Here is a 19,626-nt window from a genome sequence, read left to right as displayed (position 1 = left end):
CCGGGAAGACCGTCGCGTGACGTCACTAGTACTCGACAGCGTGCTCACTTGAGGTCGCGCGCGGTGTAGCCAAGATGGCCGCGCCCGCGAAGGTTACGTGGTATTCCATGAGACCATTGCTGCGGGTGGTCCAGGCTCGGGACCTCGAGGCGCGGCGCTGGGTCCGGGCGCTGCGGCGCAGCCCGGTGAGAGTGCTGCTTCCCTCTGGACAGGTGGAGGAACGGAAGCGTGCTCCTGACAAGCAGCCTCGCAAGGCGGTCCCTGAGGCCGCTTCTCAGGAGCAGCGACTTAAACACCCTCTTGAGACATCCCCATCCCAGACACCTCACTCCTGGGAAGAAACAGGGCTTCGCTATGACAAGGCCATTCCCGGGGACAGGAGGCTAAGGTAATGTGTCTTGAGCTTGTCGACCATTCCCGCTTCTCTTCCTGCCCCACAGCAGAGCCTCTGGCTCTTAGGTTTCTACTGTGAGAAAAAAAAGGGGGGTGGAGGTTTGAGGTCTGTGCCTCCGCCAAGCTCTGCGTGCCTGTTAGAACTACTTGTGTCCCAGGGCGAGAACGTTAATAATCGCTCTTCCCCGTTTCTATCTGCAGCAGTGTCATGACAATAGTTAAGTCCAGGTCTTTTCGGGAAAAGCAAGGGAAGATCCTCCTGGAAGGTCGCAGGCTGATTGCAGACGCTCTCAAGGCTGGAGCTGTGCCGAAGGTGTTCTTTTTCAGCCGTCTGGAATATGTCAAGGAGTTGCCGGTGGATAAACTGAAAGGTGTCAGCCTCATTAAAGTGAAATTTGAAGATATCAAGGATTGGTCCGACCTAGTAACGCCGCAAGGAATAATGGGTCAGTGATTTACAGTATATCAATATCCAGAATTTCTTTTTCGTACAAGTGTACTATCCTAGGCTTTGTTCTTCATACTTGTCTTAGGGCAACAAATTTTATTTAAATCAAATTTAAAATGATATTGGCTAATCTTAGATATCTGAAAATATAGGATTAAAGGTGTGCATCACCATTAATGCACTACTTTCTCACTGGTTTTTATTGTAGTGCTTTTTGTTTATTTTTGACAAAGTTTCATGTAGTCCAGGCTGGCTTAAGACTGCGTGTGTAACTGAGGATAACTGAAACACTAATACTGCTGCTTCTGCCTCCTTCCGGGGGAATCACAGGTGTGTGTACCACTGTGCCCAGTTGTTTGTTTGCTTGCTTTATGACCTTTAATTGCAGCACTCAGGAGGTAGATGCAGGCGAATCTCTGTGAGGTTGAGGCCAGCCTGGTCTACAGAGTGAGTTCCAGGACAGCCAGAACTACATAGTGAAACCCTGTCTCAAAACAACAAACAAACAAACAAAAATCGAAATACAAAAAAACCATTTTACTTACTTTGTGTTTATATGTGCATGGGTCAGAAGACAATCTGTGAGAATCAGTTTTTCTCTCCACTGTGTGAGTCCTGGACATTCCTCTCAGGTCATCAGGCATGACAGCAGTGTACCTTTACCTGTTAAGCAATCTTGGAGAATTACTGCAAGTTCATCTTCAGCTTCTTGTCCAGTTTCTCTCTTTCCCCCAGATACTGCCCTCACAACTGTATACTTTCATAAGCAGTGCAGAGTTCATTAAATGAGAGAATTTTCATCAAGGAAACCACTCGGGCTTTCATTGTTCTAAGCTCCCTAGCTGCTCGTGTCTGTGTGTTAGAGTGAGGCTAGAACGGTCACTGTAGGAATCGATTCTGCTCTACCTAAACTTGCCATGCTTCTGACCTCAGCCGACCTCACAAACGGCTCAGTCCTCCAGCCCCACAGCTCCGTCAGGATGTAGCCCTTGCACGGGTCTCTGAGGTAGTGATTCTCTGGGCTGGGCTGTTTAGAAGGAGAGTCATTACTTTAACAAACTTATTTCCTGAGAATAGTTGTTTAAATTTTAAGACAGTGCAATAAAGGACAGCTATGTGGCTAATGTTTAAATATTTAGGCTAAGTCTACAAATTAAGTAAAACAAAACCCCCGTAGGAAAATGGAGAAAGGTTACAGCAGCAAGACAGTTTGGGGAAAAGAAAACATAAAGACACCTAATGTAAAGGGGTCACAAATAGCCAGTGCGTGCAGAAGACGTTCACCTCCCTAGGAATCAGGGCAATGCAAATTAAAATAGTGAAGTGGGATTTTTTTTCCTATCAAAGTGGCAAGAGTTGAAAGTAAATATGTCCTTTGTTAACAGGCTTTGAGCGAGGCGGCAGATATTTATCATTGAATATGGATAGAGTACCATAGCAGTTCATGCCATTTGTTAACATTAAGAGAATCCATGCACTGTTTCTGCATTTCACTTACAGGAGGTTGTCTCAGAGAAGTTTCCAGACTTCTATAGAGGGAGTCCTCTGTGGGCACTCTCACTGTAGCGATTTTGTTGAAAGGGGGAAAATTTTAAATCTTAATCTGTCAATATGAAAAGAGCTAAACTTTGACATATTATCATATTACAAAATATTACAACATAGAAAAATACAGTAGCTGCCAATATACTGTCATGGTAAAGTTTTTAAAGATACATTGAGTAAGGTGAGCAGATTACAAAATGAGAGTTTATTTGCTTATAGATATAGGTTATATAGATGACATTTTTAATTTTAAAATGTTATTTGTATGAGTGCTTTGCTGCATGTATGTATGTGTACCATGTGTGTGCCTGGGGCTACTGAGGTCAGAAGAGGTAATTGTGACTACATAAAGAAAGATAAATACACAAAAAAGTCAAGCCATTCTCATGCCCACTCAAGACAAGCAAATTTCTTGTGTTGTTTCTTCAGGGATTTTTGCCAAACCTGACCCTGTTAAGATGACATATCCAAAGACTCAGCTTCACCATTCACTGCCTTTAGTGTTGATTTGTGACAATCTCCGTGACCCTGGGAACCTGGGGACAATTCTGAGATCTGCAGCTGGAGCAGGCTGCAGTAAAGTCTTACTCACCAAAGGTAAGGACACCTCTTTTTTTTTTTTTTAAGGTTTATTTTATTTTTAATTATGTGTATGTCTGTGTGTGGGCAAGTGCAGGTGCTTGCAGAAGTGAGAGGTACAGGATCCCCTGGAGCTGTAGGTAGGCAGTTGTGAGCTGTCCACTTGGGTTCTGGGAGTCAAGCCCCTTTTGTAAGGTTCTCTGCAGGAGCAGAATGCACTCTGAAATGCTGAGCCATCTCTCCAGCAAGGAGAAAGCATCTCTTCCCTGGTAGTTTTGCTGGCCACTTCTAAGTGAGTTCGGATTCCTGACAGACACTCATGGCTCTGGCTCTTTGATCTGCCCTGGGCAAACTGTGTACAATACGCTAAATGTCAATCCCTCATCTGTAAAGTGGGAATAATAAAATCTTCCTCATCATTGGTGTTTGTTTGTTTTTTAAGATTCTTGAAATGATGCAAATAAGGATTCAGTAAATGTTGCTTCTCCTTTAAAATTATTTTGAGACCTGCTGAACTGTTTCAGAGTTTTAAGTCATTGGAGTGAAGAAATAGATTCCAATCCTATAAATGTACATTAATTATTTATATGCCGAATTTAGCACTTAGTTTCAGATCCTGTGTTTATCTTGAGTTCTCAAAGTGTTGGGTATGTGAGCTCTCTGTAGTAGGATTGGGGGCTCATCCAGCTCACAAATAACAACATGGAGACTTATTGATTATAAAAGCTTGGTCTTAGCTCGGCTTGTCCCACTAGCTCTTATAACTTAAATTAATCCGTTTATTTTAATCTATGTTCTGTCACCTGGCTTGCTACCTCATCTCTCAGTGCTACCCATGTTCCATCCTCTGCATTTGGCTGGTGACGCTGTCTTCTTTTTCCCTATACCTCCTATCTAGCTAGTGACCGTTCAGCTTTTTATTACACCAGTCACAGCAATACATTTTCATAAGGTGTACAAGTACCCCACGACACCTTCCTGACCCTTGAGTTCTGAGTCCTGGGGAAGGAAAGCTGTCACCAGAGTGATTATGTGTCCTGGTACATCTTTCTTAGCCTTGGGGAAATGTAGTTACACAAGTCACACACAAATTAACCTTATTACGTGTGTGTCTTTTCTCACCAGGAGGGGATTAATAGGCTTGTTTTTAAACAAACCCGGCTAGCAGTTGAGACATGTCAAAAATGCCTGTTATACCCTGGGAGGGGAGGGAGCATATCACTCATCAGAAACACCCAAGCTGCTATTAAATATAAACTATAGTACAGCCATTGCTGAGACTTGCCTAAATTGCTCCTTTCAACTCTCCTGTGACTCACACTGTCCAAGTACAGTTCTGTGGCAGTGTGAGACCTAGTTGCTGGTGCTCCATCTTCAGTGCCCCACTTACTCCGCTGCCGAGTGCTCTGATAGCAGTTGTGGTTCTGGGGATGTGTTCCTAGCCTGTACCGTTTTCACTTGTTTCCACTGGCCGGTATGAAGGAGGTGGGAAGAATAGGATATTCTTCACTGGGTGTAATGCCCGGCGTCAAGGATATAAGGAGGGGGGGGCTCTCATCTTTTCCTTACTCTGTACTGGATGAAGGAGTGAAACTAGACAGCTGCTCTCTCAAATCTAGGCCCATCTAGTCCCTTTCTTCACCTTGGCCTATAGCCCAGCTCCCATCTCTGGTTCCCTGTAGTGCATGGCAAAGCCCATATAGGTGGGGGATATGTCTAGGCCTGGGTACATCCTCTGTGTCTTGGCCTCCTCTGAGAGTTAGTCTGAGTGATGCTACCTTAAGTTTGACAAGTTAACTCTTAAAATAACTTGTCACAAGGAAACCTTATGAGATGGTGAGATGCCCTCCTTCAGTTTGCCTGTGGTGAGAATAGGCACAAGGAGAAGTCAGTATCTGCTGGGCAGCCAACACAGAGGAGCCCTTACTGGATGTGACTGTGTCAGAATAGGTTCCTCTGGCCTTCTCACTGCCATCTGTGGACGGACGGCCTGAGGCAGGGACAGAGCTACCACTTAGTTTGGGCTCCTGCTTCCTCCTGGATTGCTACATGAACTTTCTACCTGATTTGCCCATTGTTAGTAGAAGGAGTCTGCTCTTGTCCAGACTGAACACTGAAGTCAATGGGTATTTCTAAAAAACAGTCAGATCTGTCACTGGTTTGCTCAAATCCTTTGGTGGCATACTCTTACTAAAATTCTGTACTCCTCAGTCTAATACACTCTACTTCCATTATGCTGGCCACTGTCTGGCTCCTGCTTCCTGTTCTACCCCACCCTGCCTATCAGAGGCATGCTTGCTCCCTCCCTGTCTCTTTGTCCTCTGCCTGGACCTCTCTCCAGCAAGATCCTCTGTCCTGTAGGAGCCAGCTCGGTGTCATGGTCTCTTAGATGTTTAGTGTTTTTTCTGGTAAACCTGACTTTGTTTAGAGTTATCTTTTACCCCATTCATGCTTTCTCACTGATACTACAGTCACCTGATTCAGTGTTTTGCCAGTACCCTCACCCAGTTGACATCTTGAGTCCCCAGAGGTCTGTGGTGATATTCTCGTCCCTGTTGCATCCTTTGCAGTGCCCGGCACTGTGCACAATGAGATGAACAAAGTCTGCTCCAGCACTAGGAGCAGTCAATCTTCCCCTTTGCTGCTCAGTGTCATTAAATGGGACATTCTTGCTCTAATGGAAAACTCTTGGTTTATCTCCTGGTTAGAATGAAAGGGATTTACTTCAGAGTTCCCTTTGTAGTGTAGGAAGGGTTTGTAAAGTCACAATTATATCTTTTGTTTTCTAGGCTGTGTGGATGCTTGGGAGCCTAAAGTGATCCGGGCAGGCATGGGAGCACATTTCCAGGTGCCCATTGTAAACAATTTGGAATGGGAAACAGTGCCCAATCACTTACCCCCTGACACCCGAGTCCATGTGGCGGACAACTGTGGTCTCTATGCTCAGGTTCAGACATCTAATAAAGCTAGTGACCGTGACTGGACATGTGATCGGCGATTCCTGAAGTTTCACAAGTATGAAGAAGAGGACCTAGACACTGAAACCAGAAAAGACTGGCTTCCCAAACTCGAGGTCCAGAGTTACGACTTGGACTGGACAGAAGCGCCAGCAGCTGTGGTGATAGGTGGGGAGACACATGGAGTGAGCCTGGAATCCCTGCAATTGGCTGAGAGTACTGGGGGCAGGAGACTGCTGATCCCTGTTGTACCTGGAGTGGACAGCCTGAATTCAGCCATGGCTGCGAGCATCCTGCTCTTTGAAGGGAAAAGGCAGCTGAGGATAAAGGTGGAAGACTTGAGCAAGGACAGGAGTTACCACTGAAGGACCACAGAAATCCTTAGTGGGAGGGTGTCTCCAGCGCCTGCTGCACTGGAATGGTGTTAGGAGGCCCTGCCAAGGTGCACTGGAATGATGTTAGACATTGCCACCATTATGTGGTTACTGGAAAAATATGAATGTCTTCTAATTTCTGCTGTTCCTCATTAACAAAGGTTAAAAAAAATTTTTTTAATTGAAAAGTATGTTTGCCTTTATTTGGAATGTAAATAAATAAACAGTTTTGAATAGCTTCCCCACTAGCAGTGGATTTAAAATTATGAGTATACTAAAAGCATGTCCTCAGTGTTGTAAGGAAAACCACTGAAAGCTTATTTGATCCCAGCGCATCTGCCCACACAGATAGCAGAAACTCATCAGGTCCTTAACTAACTCTACTCTGGGTTTTCTAGATGGAATGTAGGCACTGATTTTTTTTTTTTTTAATCTCCATTTAGGAGACACCCTGCATGATTAAGATTCCTGGCATTCCTTTTTTTTTTTTTTTGAGACAGGGTTTCTCTACATAACAGTCCTGGCAGTCCTGGAACTCACCCTGTAGACCAGGCTGGCCCTGAACTCAGAGATCTACCTGCTTCTGCCAAGGCATGCGCCACAACTGACCATCTAAATTCCTGATATATTATTAATGCTCTGTGAACACAAAACATCCTTTCTGTGTCCCCAACAATCACTAATTATGAAACAAACCAAACAGTACTCTTCCAGGCTCCCAGGGTCCCACTGTACGTTAATAGTCACCAGAAAAGCATTTAGAAGAATGGTCTCTCTGATGTCAGATCATTTAGAAACGCATAATTGTCTCTTATTCCACCTGTCTCCTGTTCCCTCATCTTATTGTTCTCCATGTCAGCCACAGTCCCTGTGGTCCAAACCCTTTGCACACCATTGCCTTTCCAATATATTGAACATTGTGAACCATGTGCTCTAGATCCTCTTGATGAGAGACCGGTGCATAAGATTCCATGACATGGACCTTATTAGGGTGATGGGGAAAGAAATGGGTGTTGAAATACTGGGAATACGTGTGCTGTGTGCTGCAGACACACTAGCAGTCTACAAACTCAGCACATTTCTTACATGCAATCAAGGATGCACACAGTGCACACACACTCCCTACACTAGGGCTTTGGTTCCCAGTACCAGAAGCAACCTTATCCTCCTTAATGACAGGCAAAGTCTGTCCTCCAGGCCATAGGAACAGGCTTGAAAATAGACCCAGCAGGTTCTTGTAGCAAAGGAAACTTTCTTCGCCTGCCTTTTGGTCCTGAGTATATCCAGGGACAGCTCGGGACAAAGTTGCTTGAATCTAAGTATTGTCATGGAGTCAGCATTCCAGAGGGGTCAGCTTGCTCAGCTTGGCTGTGTGATGTAGAAGGTTCTTTGGGACAAGCAGAGAGATATCATTATGATAGCAGTTGACCTTGGTAAGCTGGGAGCATTGGCTCAGGGCAGGCACGATCACATTGAAATGGCAGTCCCTCATGCCACACTCCAACTCCAGGGTTTGCAGGGTACTTGTGATTCTCTCAGAGAGAACCCCAAGGGGCTTAGGGCACTCAGGTTCAGATGTCTGAGCTCACAGATGTTCAGGCACTGACTCAGGTAACCCAAGTCTGATTGTGAGAGGCAGCAGCAGTGATGGGCAGGGTCTCTAAAGGGGTTTTCAGGACCTGAGCCACTCTTCAAGGTGGCCTTATAAGAAGTAGCAATCACTTATGTAGAGATTCTGGAGACAGGAGAGTTTGGAGAACTGAGAAAGCAACATGCTTACCAATTCCTACTGTGGGACAATGGGCAATGTTTTTTTTTATCCTATCACTTGTATTATTCTTAATAAAACACTGATTATACTAGGCAGGAAGTATAGGTGAGGCAACAAGAACAAGAGGATTCTGGGAATAGGAAAGACTCCGCAGTCATGACCCAGACACAGGACACAAGATGTGACTGCCTCGCCGAAAAAGGTCCCAAGCCATGTGGTGAAAACAGACAAGAATAATGGGTTAATGTAAGATGTTAGAATTAGTTAATAAGGAACATGAGCTAATAGGCCAATCAGTTTATAACGTAGGCCTCTGTGTGTTTATTTTGGGACTAAATGGCTGTGGGACCGGGCAGGACAGAAACCTCTGACAACAAATTCCTGCTCTTCAGAAGCAGCAAACCCGAAGGGCTTCTGAATTCCCTCTAGCACAAGCATGTGAAGATTTCTCATCTGCCCAGGTAAGGGAAGAGGTGTGCCATGGATTCAAGCCACCACTGGCTCAGCTGCAGCTCCAGGATATAGTCTACATCTACCATTCTGAAGATCTATACGGCAGTGAAGATGGGTGAATTCTAACTTTTCAGCTTTCTGCAGCATAAATGAGTAGAATCTTTCGATGCTGGGCCCACCACAAATATGGGTCCCATTCACTGAAACTGGCCTTCATGAGTTCAGGATCATTACTACCATAAAATGTTTCTCCATCCCAGAGTTAGGCCAGATCTCCACTGACTGCATTTGACTCATGATGTTTGGTGGGCAGTCACCTTCGTGAGTTCCAGCCCTAAAGTTCCAGAAGTCAAGGCGCACATTCATCAAATCAAGCACTCTGAGTTTCGACGTCCTGGGATAAACCTCTGTAGTCAACAGATCTAGTCCAGCAAGCAGAGCTTTCAAAGTCTCCAGGTAGGGGTCCTTTATCAGGGCTCCTGCAGGAAGGCATGGGAACAACCAGGCACGCACCATGGCCCTCAGGATGTTTGTACGTCTGTCAGTGAAGGCACCCTCAAACATCGCTGGAACAGCCCCACAGGCAGGTCCTCCAGAACAGAAATAAAGCTCCCTCCCTCAGCAGTGTCTGTCTTGCCAGCTGCATGAGTGTGGGTGGGGCCTGGCTACCCATTCTGACTGGTTTTCAGGATCCTGATCCAGGTAGAGTTCTGGCGTCTGTCTCCGGCCAGGCTACATGGCTCTCCTTTATTTTTCTTATATGAGTGTATATCTGCATGTATGTGCACTATGTGTATGCCTGTTACCAGGAGAGGTCCGAAGAGGGTGTCAGATGCCCTGGAACTGGAGTTATGGATGGCCGTGAACCACCATGTCGGTGCAGGGAACCACTGAGCCAACTCTCACCATATCAAAATTCTTCCTAAGATCTAGCATCTCCACTAGTTTTGAGATTGTAACTTTTCTGAGGTTGAATAAGGGTGACAATACCAATAGATGATCCCCATGGCTTTGTAAATACCTATATTTAAAAATCATCCACAAGGGTCTGGAGAGATGGCTCAGTGATTAAAAGCACTGACTATTCTTCCAGAAGTTGTAAGTTCAATTCCCAGCAACCACAGGGAGGCTCACAACCATCTCTAATGAGATCTGATACCATCTTCTGACCTGCAAGGACACATGCAAGCAGAACACTGTATATATATAATAAATAAATCTTTTAAAAACATAATAATAATAATAACAACAAGCCAAAAAGGAGCATTTTTACCTATACATCCTCTGTATAGGTCATGTCCTAGTCACTGTCTCTGTGTCTGATTGCAGGAGAGTGGAAAATAATTTCCTATTAAATATAGGACTACATCAAAAAGTTACATTTAGTTTGGAGAGATGGCTCATCAATTAAAGGCTAGACTCAACCCCCCCCCCAAAGGTTACATTTAAGTGTGGCCAATAGATGCCTTTTCCTCTTTCTCTATGTCTCTCTTTAGTTTGAGATAGAATGCCATGTAGCCCAGGCTGGCTTCAAAGACTGTATGTAAGGATGGCCTCCTTCAACTCCTGGTCCTCCTGACTCCACCTTCTGAGAGCTGGGATTACAGCTGTGGGAACACCATGCCCAATAAATGCAGTGCTGGGGCTCAAACAGAGCTTCCATGTGCACTAGATTAGCACTCTGCCAACTGAGCCACATTCCCAGTCCCTTAGTGTCTCCTTTCATCTCTGTAGTGATGAGTACATGCCCTCAGATCCCCAGGGAAAGGCAAGGTCCTTAACCTCCCAGAATACAGCCAGGGAGGAGAAGGCCAATGCAGGTAGTAGCACCTGCTGAGTGACCATGGGAAGGGTGGGTATGCTGGAGATTGGGATCCATTCTAAACACTACTGCAACCTCGAAGAATAGATTTGAGCCGGGCGATGGTGATACAGCACTCAGGAGGCAGAGCCAGGAGGATCTCTGTGTTAGAGGCCAGCCTGGTCTACAGATTGAGTTTCAGGACAGCCAGAGCTACACAGAGAAACCCTGTCTAGAAAAACATAACAATAACAAAATAGTCTTTTGGGGAAAAAAAAAAAACTAGTTCTTGCTGATTGAAAATGGAAAATCACTATTATGAATTCTCATTTTTGAGAACAAGGAATGGTTCTATCATTGTTTCCCAAGGAATCAGGAATAAAACTGAGCAGCAGTCCATGATATGAAAACTGCCAATGGCTGCAAGAGAAGCATTGTGACATGTGGCCAAGGCTCCAGCCTGGTTTTGCAGGGAGCCTAGCTGTAGCAGTGGCTCTGGCCACAAGGTGGCGAGCACACCTCAGAAAGGGTTTCTCAAACCAAAGAGATGGGACTTGCCCTGGGTTTAAGTTGTTAAATGGAGTCCTGTCTCTCTCTGCCAAAGATCATTGCAAGCTTGGATCTCAGCTCATCTGAAGTCAAGAGAACGTGGACATTAACAAGAAGTGGCAAAACTGGCACAGTTTCCATGTCTAGTCTCTGGGAGAACACTGGTGTCCCAGTGCGTTCCTGTCGTGGGGAGCTGGCCAGAGCTGCAGGGCAGGGGAGGGAAGCCACTCCTTCATCCCTTCCCTCATCCAGCTGCTAATTGGTGAGAATCTGGTCACTTGGGCATGGGGTAGGGTAGAACACCCCTGGAGATCTACCACCACTTGCTCTGGAGTTCACAGAAACCCCCGATTCTCTGCCACCCAAGCTGGGCCAGAGTCCCAGAAACAGCATCTACCCAGGATCCTCTGACCATGGGTTGTACTAGAGGCCACGAGGCCCCTGCCTCCACCCAGCTGCCTCCCCAGCTGCTCTGTGGAGCTCCTGTCCCTTGGGCTCATCTTGTTTGGTTTAAGGACGTATGCTGCTGTTAAACTACAACACTGTCCTCTTCTCCCTTTCACTCCACGAATGAGCGAACACACAAGTGAAATAACCTAGGAGACAGATTAACAGATGAACTGTTTGTGAACGGAGCCATGTCCCATCTGAGCAGCTGCGGTCACAGCTGCAAGCTGGAGTCTCGGGAGACACTGTTGATGCTCAGGGGCCCGGTGGTCTGGGGCTTGGCCCTGAGCTTCCTCTGCTTTGTATAGAGACTCCCAGCTGTGTCACCCAGAGTTGGGGTGGTCCCCCACCAGGGCTGCTGCTCGCTCAGTGAGTGGAATCCATCAAAGGTCGGGAGGTGGGGCTAGTGAGAGCTGCAGCAGGGGTCACCCCACTGGCCTTCCTTCTCACTCATCTGGGATGAGAAGGGACAGACAGACACACAGACGAAGCCCTGAGTGTGTGTGTGGAAGACTGCATTTTAAACTGTAGTCCATATGCTTGATATTTGATGTCTGAGCATCCAGAGCCCAGCCCTAGCACCACTGAAGACTTCTTCGGGCAGCACATTTGCCTGTAGGGATGGTGGCTTTTAAGAGTTGATACTCATAAAGAAAATCCCAACTGTTCTTCAGAATGCGTTCTGCCCACATCAGCTAATACAATTCCTGGCTTGGGAAGGATTCCAAAACACTACAGCTCCCCCGCCCCCCCCCCACTCCACAGTGGTTACTTTTAAATGTCCACTCACTGTCTATGGTCACCTGGGAAAGGAATCTCAATGACCTAGATAAGGTCGGCCTATGTGCATGTCTAGACGCGCCCATGGGTGTCCTCTTGGGATCCTCTGTTGTAGGAATGGCTTCCGGCTCTGACGGACTGCACCCTGGAACTCTTCTGTCAGTTGTTTTGTCGGGGTGTTTTTTATCAGAGCTACAGGAATGAACCCAGGAAACTTGCCTTCATCTTTTTACCATAAAGAGTATGGAGAATTCTTATGTTCCGATTCCCCTGAAGCGGAGTTCACCGCCACAAAGCAGAAGCACGATATAATTGCAGGTACAACCTTTTGTTCCTGGAAAGCCTACCACATATGCCCACAGGCCGCTGCTGTTAAGAATGAAGTCAGTAAACAGCGATCCCCGAGAAAGTTCCCTAAGCAGCCTGCTTAGAGGCTTTGGCAATAAGGAATGCCAATGAGGTAATCCCGTTAGTATAACCATTGTGGATCAAACTTTGTAAGGTCCTGGTGAGCTTGGGGTCTCCTGTCAGCCCCTGGCCCCACAGTGAGAGTGGAGAGGGGCACTCCTGAACCTTTGCAGCCCCGGGCATTGCCACCCTACCATTTGTACCTCTGTGGCATTCTGGTGCTGAGGCAGGCTGGCAGAAGACATGTCCCTGTGTATAGAATGTGACTACTTCCGCACATGGGGCCAGATGTTAGCTCAGGTTACTCCCTGTGTAGCATTTTCACATGTCCTCACATGTCCATGTTTTCTCTCCGCTCCCCTTAAAAACTGCCATTGCGAGTCCTACAGCCCCGTTTCTAGCCCTATTCTGCTGTCGCTCTCCTTGCTAGCTTCCGCTTGCTGCTCCGAGCATGGGAGCAGGAGGGGAACAGCTTTTTCGTGCCTTTAATTAGGCAACAGGAAAAAACAAAGTCTGGCGAAAAATTACTACTTGAAGCTTGCCAAAAAGCTCCTTATGCTGGAGTATGCGATGGCCACTGGTTTCAAAATCATGCGTGGGGGGGGGGGAGGCAGGAGGGAAGAGACACCACCTGACTCCTGGAGAGGAAGCTGGTTCCATCTGCCCCTTTCCATCATTATCCTCACACATGTCCTTTTCCTCGTATGCATTTGTTTATTATTTTTGGCGTTCTGAGACAGTGTTGCCTTGAAGTCCAGGCTGGTTTTGAACTTATGACCCTCCTTTCTTTCTCCCTGGTGCTTGGATTCCAGGCTATCCTTTGATCTTTTATGTATGAAGGCAGGTGAAATGTCTTCTCTTGCTGGGTATTGTAGCTCATGCCTTCCCAACACTTGGGAGCCTGCAGCAGGAACACTGCCGTGAATCTGAAGTGAGCCTACACAGTGGCTGAAGCTACAAGGGGTTTTCTGGGCCAGCCTAGGCTTTAGAGTAAGACTTGGTCTCAAGAAACAAAGAAAAAGTGTGCCAGGACATGCTGGCACGCACCTTTAATCCCAGCACTCAAGAGGCAGAGGCACGTGGATCTCTGTGAGTTTGAGGCCAGCCTGGTCGACACAGCAAGTTCCAGGATAGCAAGGCTACACAGAAAAACCCTGTCTCAGAAAACCAAAAAATAAAAATAAAAAATAAAAAAATAAAAAGAAGAAGAAGAAGAAGAAGAAGAAGAAGAAGAAGAAGAAGAAGAAGAAGAAGAAGAAGAAGAAGAAGAAGAAGAAGGAAAAAAGGATGTCTACGGTGGGAATGGGCTCCGGAGGTCATTTTGAACACAGACCTGGGAATTATACAGTGGCATTTTTATAGCTACCTTCCCACGTCCAACTGCAGGGCATGGCATTTCCCTTGCTGCCGGCGGAAGCCTGTGGATGTGTCACAGCTGGTGCTTTAGCCTGTTTCCAATTAGCAAGGAGAATTTGAAGGTATCTTGTAGCTGCTTGGTGGGAGCTAGCATGCCACCCACTTGGTCTGCTGCAGTAACCTTTAGGGATTGCTCACTGGTGCGTATGAAAGGTTCCGTCCACGGCACTTTCCTCCCACTGTAGCAGCCGTACAGAACTAAGCCTTCCCAGTGGTCCTGACTAACCCCCACATCCACTCTAAAAGGGAGCTCTGCTGGTGTAGCCAACTGACAGGAGGAGCTAGTGCTTCCGCGGAGCCAGCCCAGCCCAGGCCACCAAGACAGAACAGAGACTGGCAGTGCCTCTTGACCTCTCTTCTGCCCTCAAAGGGAATTAGCTGACGAGAGGGCCACCATCCCTTCCTTCCAAGCAATCAGGACACAGGGCACAGACAGAAAGCCTGTTCATTTCCCAAGGGAGAGAGTTTGTCTTGTTCCTCATAACCCCTCTCAGGGACACTGGCAGAGAAGCGTCTAACCCCAGGAAAGAGCTAGGCTTGGGCATCCCATCCCTTGCTCTATTCTTCGAGGTGAGGCCCATGGTGATTCCCATATCTCCCCTTGGAGGGGTCAGTGCTCAGCTTCCCCGTAAGGAAGGACACAGCAAAGTCTGTGACAAGGTCTTCAGTTGGAGAACTGAGCCTCCAATCAGCTTCCTGCCTTCTAAAAACCAATTAGAGAAACAGACGGCCATGTTTATGTTTAAGTGATGTGTGTGCGCGCACGTGTGTGTGTGTGTGTGTGTGTGCGCGCGCGCCTGTGTGTGTGTGCCTGTGTGTGTGTGTTGAACTCAGGGCCTTACACATGCTTGAGAAGCATCCTACCACCAAACTCTGTCCCCAGACCCAGTTTGTTAGATTCTTAAAAGTTCTAGAATATTCCCCCTCCCATCCCAAATAGAGCATTCAAGTGAAAAGATCTTCATTAAGGACAGGGACATGAAGAACAGTGTGAAGGTTAAGGTCCAGAGAGGCCTGCTTTTATTTCTTTCTAGGTGATTGCATTTCAGGCTGCCAACATTCAACTGACTAAGTACCAACTAATGTTGTACCTCTGAACTACAAATCAACAATCCAATTCAGCAAGGAACAACTGTGTCAATAGCTTGTTGGGGAGGATGGCTGGATTTTCCAAAATGAATGGCTTGGGTTGGTAAAGTGTTGAGTGGAGCTGAGGGTGAGGCCTAGGGACTCTGAAGCCCGCCCCCCTCCCCCTTGCAGCCAACTGTGACAGACTAAACTCCTGGGGATCTCTAGGTGAAAGCCCAGATTCTAAGGACACAGCTGGCACTTCCCTTTTTGTGGTGAGTTCAGCTACCTGGGCTGAGCAAGGGAGGTGAAGGCTGACTCCAGCTGACATGCCCTCTGCCCTCACTCCACTAAAGCACAGCCCTTTCTGCAGCTTCCTAGGGAAAAGAAAACTCTCAATGCCTTTTGGGTCCATTTGAAAAGAAAATGGAATAGGAAGGAGCTGCAGGTGCCTCCCCAGAGGGCCAGCTGCCTTGGGCACAGAACTAGCCCATAGAGAGACCCCTGACAGCTGGTAGCACTTCTCCGGGAACTCAGGGTTCAGTCTTGGGAAGATGTCCAAAGGGAAGAATTCATTGCCAAAATAATTCCAAGCCAGTGGGAGCTGTTCATATGGGCAGAAACATGGGGATGGTCAAGAGCAAGGAAGAAGGTTGGGGAGATCAAGAAACTAATCACACAGTAAGCATTCTATGAACTGTTAGCGTAGCTAGTCATTTTCCCACCAAAACAAACACCCATAAGATTCCTTATAGATTTGGAGGTCCCCTGCCCAAGAACCCACTGACACACTGTTTTTCCCTCAGACCAAGAAAGAATAATAGGTCCTTCCAAAGCATGCTTTCACCAACAGCTCTCAGCTGATGTCCGCTGAGGCCATGGGCCTTCTTCCTCTGTAACTCCCATAGGTACACGTGTCACAAGGAAGTCCCCTCTGGCTTGGGGTGTGTGTACTGACCCCAGAGTCAGAGCCCCAATCCATTGTCCCTGCTTGTTCACTCTGCAGAAGGCCCTGGAAGGTCCTTCACCAGGAGCTAGTGACTAGGAGAGTGTGGCTGTCCTGGTGCTAGCCGACTGTGTTAGCCGGCCGTGCCAGCCTCACATATCCCGAGCAGTCTCCAGACACGGGTTCTGCCGCCGTGAGGATGTGCACCCTTGGGTGCTAGCTGAGTTGTTAATGCAGAAACAAGGCACCACAGAGTTTGGACACTTGGGTTGTGTGATTCAGGACGCGCTGGAACAGTCCAAGGGCGGAGGGGAGGAAAGGGAGGAGAAGATTGAGTCTTAAATACTGTCTCAGGAGGCCAGAGCCCACTAGATGGGCTCTGGTTTGAGCTTTTCTGCTAGGAAGTCATTCACAAAAGTCTCCACAATGGCTGGGGTGATCTCTTCCACATCCATCACGTATTTGGCCCGGGCTGACATGTCCAGAATGGTGAGCAAAGGTGCCGCCTCAGGCAGGTTGGTGTAATCTCGCAGGGAGTCAGTCATGTCATCCTGGAAGTCACCAGAGGGGCAAGAAAACCAGAAAGTTTTAACAAGAGAGTTTCTGGAACTCGGTTCCAGAGAGCACGGAAGGGAGCAGTGCCAGCGTCCTGGAGTGAGGGACTCCAGCGGAGGATAAGGGCTCCACCCAGTCTTAGGCAGAAGCCTGTTCGTTTTCCTGCACCCCCAACCAGGAGGCAAGCCACCTTTCACCAAGCACAAAGGGCACTTTAACATGCCCTCTGCTTTTTAAGATCATCAAATCCTAATTTGCAGTCTGCTCTCTGAGGCCAGTCAGGATCTCAACTCTGGAAAGATTTTCAACAAAACCAGCTGACTATCTCCTGTGCCCTACACGGAAGGAAGGCAGAGGTGCCCAGTCAGCCTGGAAGCTACTTCACTGCATTTTCTGCGAAGGAAGCCAGTGCTCTGCCATGCATCCCTGGCTGCTGTCCCAGTGAGTTCCCTGGGAGCAGACACCCCTCATCCAGACAGGCAAACACAGAAGACAAGGAAACGCTTTTGTGGAGAGGTAACAATTTGAGAAGACCTTTCTTTCATGCTACAGACCACAGGTGATGGCTAACAGGACACGGGACTTACACTACACAACATATAATATTCTAACGAAAAATTTTGAGTTACCCTGAAGAGAAAGGACTTGGGGTCTTCCTGGCCTTAAATGGGAGTGAACAGAAGCCATAAAACGTAAGCTCACTGGTTCCTCAGATAAAATCCATTACTTGTCCAGTCCCTGAGGAGGGCTGTCCTTCCTCATAAAATAGCTTGTGCCTCCCAGTAATCCTGGGTGCTTCCACATCATGGGTACTTACATGGATTCAGCCCTCATCTTAATAAAAATCCTTCATCATAAACAGAAGGAAGCAGCTGGACAAATACTGTTCCTCTTACCCCTTTAGGAGGCCTGGACCAAGCCAAGAGCTCCAGTGCCTCCTCTGGCTCCCTTGGAACAAACCAGAGAGAGATGAAGTTTAATGGCCATGAAGGCTTGAGATTAACCACTTCTTGTCCCAAGGGACAGGACTGGGACAGAAAAACAACAACAACAGGACTCTCTTAGCCCTGGGCCACAGCTCAGTTAATTGATGTCTATGTCCCATATGTTCCAGCTCCCTGTCTTGTGCCCTCCCCCCACTCCTATCCTGTTCCAGGTTATCGTGCAGAAGGACAGAGGGCTGGACCAAGTCAGCCGGGACTAGAGTCTGGGTGGAGCAATGGGTGATACGGGGGCTCTGCCTAGCTTTCCGGTCCATGGATAATGCCCCCAGTACCTGTCCTTCTAGGCATCAACTGGTCCATGTGCTGGACTCACAGCAACCTCACCAGTTCTTTCTCTGCTACTACTTTCTATGTGGCCTTGGTAAGGGACATCATGCAGTCCAGGCCCCATCCCTAATGCCTAGGATGCTAAACCAGTCCGCTGTGCTCCCAGCCCTGCCTGGGGAGAGTCTGTCCTTCCCTTTCCTCATCTAGGAAACAAGATAGTAAGTGTACGGTCCTCGTCAGTGAGGTGAGGTACAACAGAGACTAGCAGGTGAAGTTCCTGGCAAGGCGCCAAGGGCACAGAACACTCACAAAAGCTTTTCAGCTGTGCTTCTGAATCCCTGCCCTGCCCCCAGCCTGGCCCTTCCTCTTCTGCACCCATCTTTTCTTAGGAGTCATTCTCCAGGGGTTAGAGTTTAAGACATGCAGAGCAGCCTTGCTGGGCTTTGTGCGGAGCGGCTGGGAGCCCAGGCAAGAGCCTGTGAACCCTCTTTGTTCCCCTCCACCCCAAGGCTGAGCAGGGCAACTGGAGCTGCCTGCAAGGGGCCCAGTAGGGCGGCCAGGGGCAGCTATTGAGGAGATGATGAATGGGTGGCTTAGGGTGTCTGGCTTCTCCTGTTTGTCTTTCTGGGCTTCTCCTGGGATCCAAACACAGTGCACAGGCTCTGGCCAACTAGAGGTTCAGACCCGTGCAGAAAGGGCTGTGGGGTGGTCTCATAGAGTCCATTGATGTAAGCCTCAGAGGGGTGCTGGGGTGGGGTAGGGAGATAATGAGCATGTGCAGAAGGAGCCAGAAGAGCGCCTGCGCTGCTGATCACGGACGGCCATCTTGCAGAACACGGGTGCCTAGAGGATGCAAGCTCCCACGCTCCAGGGTGGTCAGGTACCAACACAGGGACTCTCTACTCTTTAAGAACCCACTTTCTGACCCTGGGAAAGTTCCTTGCTCAGTCTGGCACAGTGAGGGCCTTCGAGGACTAATGCCTGGGCACAAGAGATGGGGAACAGCGGCAGCTTCCAACCTCCCCAAGCACCTTCGGCTGCGTGAGTGACCTTGGGTCTCAGCTGTGTCCTAAGCCAGGAGCCCTGGGTATTCAAGCTGGGGGTACAGTGGGACTAGCCAGGCTGACACTTGGCAAACCCCCGGGGCTAGTTGGCACCCGGGACCGTGATGGGAGATGTTTGTGACACTGTTCTCTCCCAGTGCGTGGGGAACAGTCCTGGGAAGGTCTCCTAATATCCCGAGGCTGCTGAGTGAGAAGGAAGGGGAGGAGAGAGCAGGGCTAGGAAATGGTGTCTGATGACAAAGGACACACCTTTCCTCTTACATCCCTATGGGGCACAATCAGCTCAGACCCAGAGGTCCCTTCAAACCTCTGGAGGGAGGCCAAGATTACTCATGTCCTGAAAGTGCCCGCTACCAGCCCTGCCAGGGACCAGGTCTATCTGTACTTACCTCCCCGGCCACAAAGAACAGCAGTGGGGCCTCCTCTTCTTTGGCTTTGTACTTGGCAATGATCTTCTCAGCTATTGGCTGGATCAGCTGTTTGGCTGCCTCAGACTCTCCATCATCCTCAGAATCTGTGACACGGGAGGAAAGAACAAGAAACTCTGAATTGTCAACAAGTGATACCTGGGATGACCCCAGTGCTGGGCCTGGGCTTCACTGGGCTCACAGGTACAGACAGGCTCTGGGCACGGGTCCAAGCCCACCTGCCAGCACGCAGGCGGAATTCTCACAAAGCTATCCAGGAAGCTGAGCGGCTCCCACACTATCGCCTGAGCCCCTGGCAGCTTTTCTCCCAGTCCCAGAAGGAGAATCATGACTGCAGTAAGGAAGCGAGGACATGGTCCCCTCTGCAGCTCTG

General features: G+C 48.2%; 2 protein-coding genes and 2 pseudogenes across 2 annotated transcripts in view; 1 reads left to right on the top strand and 3 right to left on the bottom strand.

Annotated features, from left to right (window-relative positions):
* The first annotated feature begins 6 nt into the window (after positions 1–6).
* Positions 7–6,542, top strand: Mrm3 (mitochondrial rRNA methyltransferase 3). The gene is made up of 4 exons (XM_050128801.1): positions 7–388; positions 595–839; positions 2,816–2,983; positions 5,755–6,542. Exons 1-4 carry the CDS (start codon positions 75–77, stop codon positions 6,285–6,287), a joined length of 1,260 nt encoding a protein of 419 aa, XP_049984758.1. The 5' UTR covers positions 7–74; the 3' UTR covers positions 6,288–6,542.
* Positions 6,543–6,691: 149 nt separating this feature from the next.
* On the bottom strand, positions 6,692–8,070 carry LOC126492396 (oogenesin-1-like; annotated as a pseudogene).
* A 318-nt stretch (positions 8,071–8,388) lies between these two features.
* LOC126492394 (PRAME family member 8-like) lies at positions 8,389–14,775 on the bottom strand (annotated as a pseudogene).
* Positions 14,776–14,912: 137 nt separating this feature from the next.
* The window catches only part of Nxn (nucleoredoxin), a 145,713-nt gene continuing 140,999 nt past the window's right edge, over positions 14,913–19,626 (bottom strand). Inside the window, 2 exon segments of the mRNA XM_050128800.1 lie at positions 14,913–16,486; positions 19,215–19,339. Coding sequence (XP_049984757.1) covers positions 16,304–16,486; positions 19,215–19,339 — 308 coding nt within the window. The 3' untranslated portion in view covers positions 14,913–16,303.

The sequence above is a fragment of the Alexandromys fortis genome, unplaced genomic scaffold, assembly GCF_014885135.2.
Source record: "Alexandromys fortis isolate MF-2015 unplaced genomic scaffold, M_Fortis_MF-2015_v1.1 scaffold_80, whole genome shotgun sequence".
Lineage (NCBI taxonomy): Eukaryota > Metazoa > Chordata > Mammalia > Rodentia > Cricetidae > Alexandromys > Alexandromys fortis.
The sequence above is the reverse complement of the archived record's forward strand: the minus strand, read 5'-3'. Positions and strand labels throughout refer to the sequence as shown.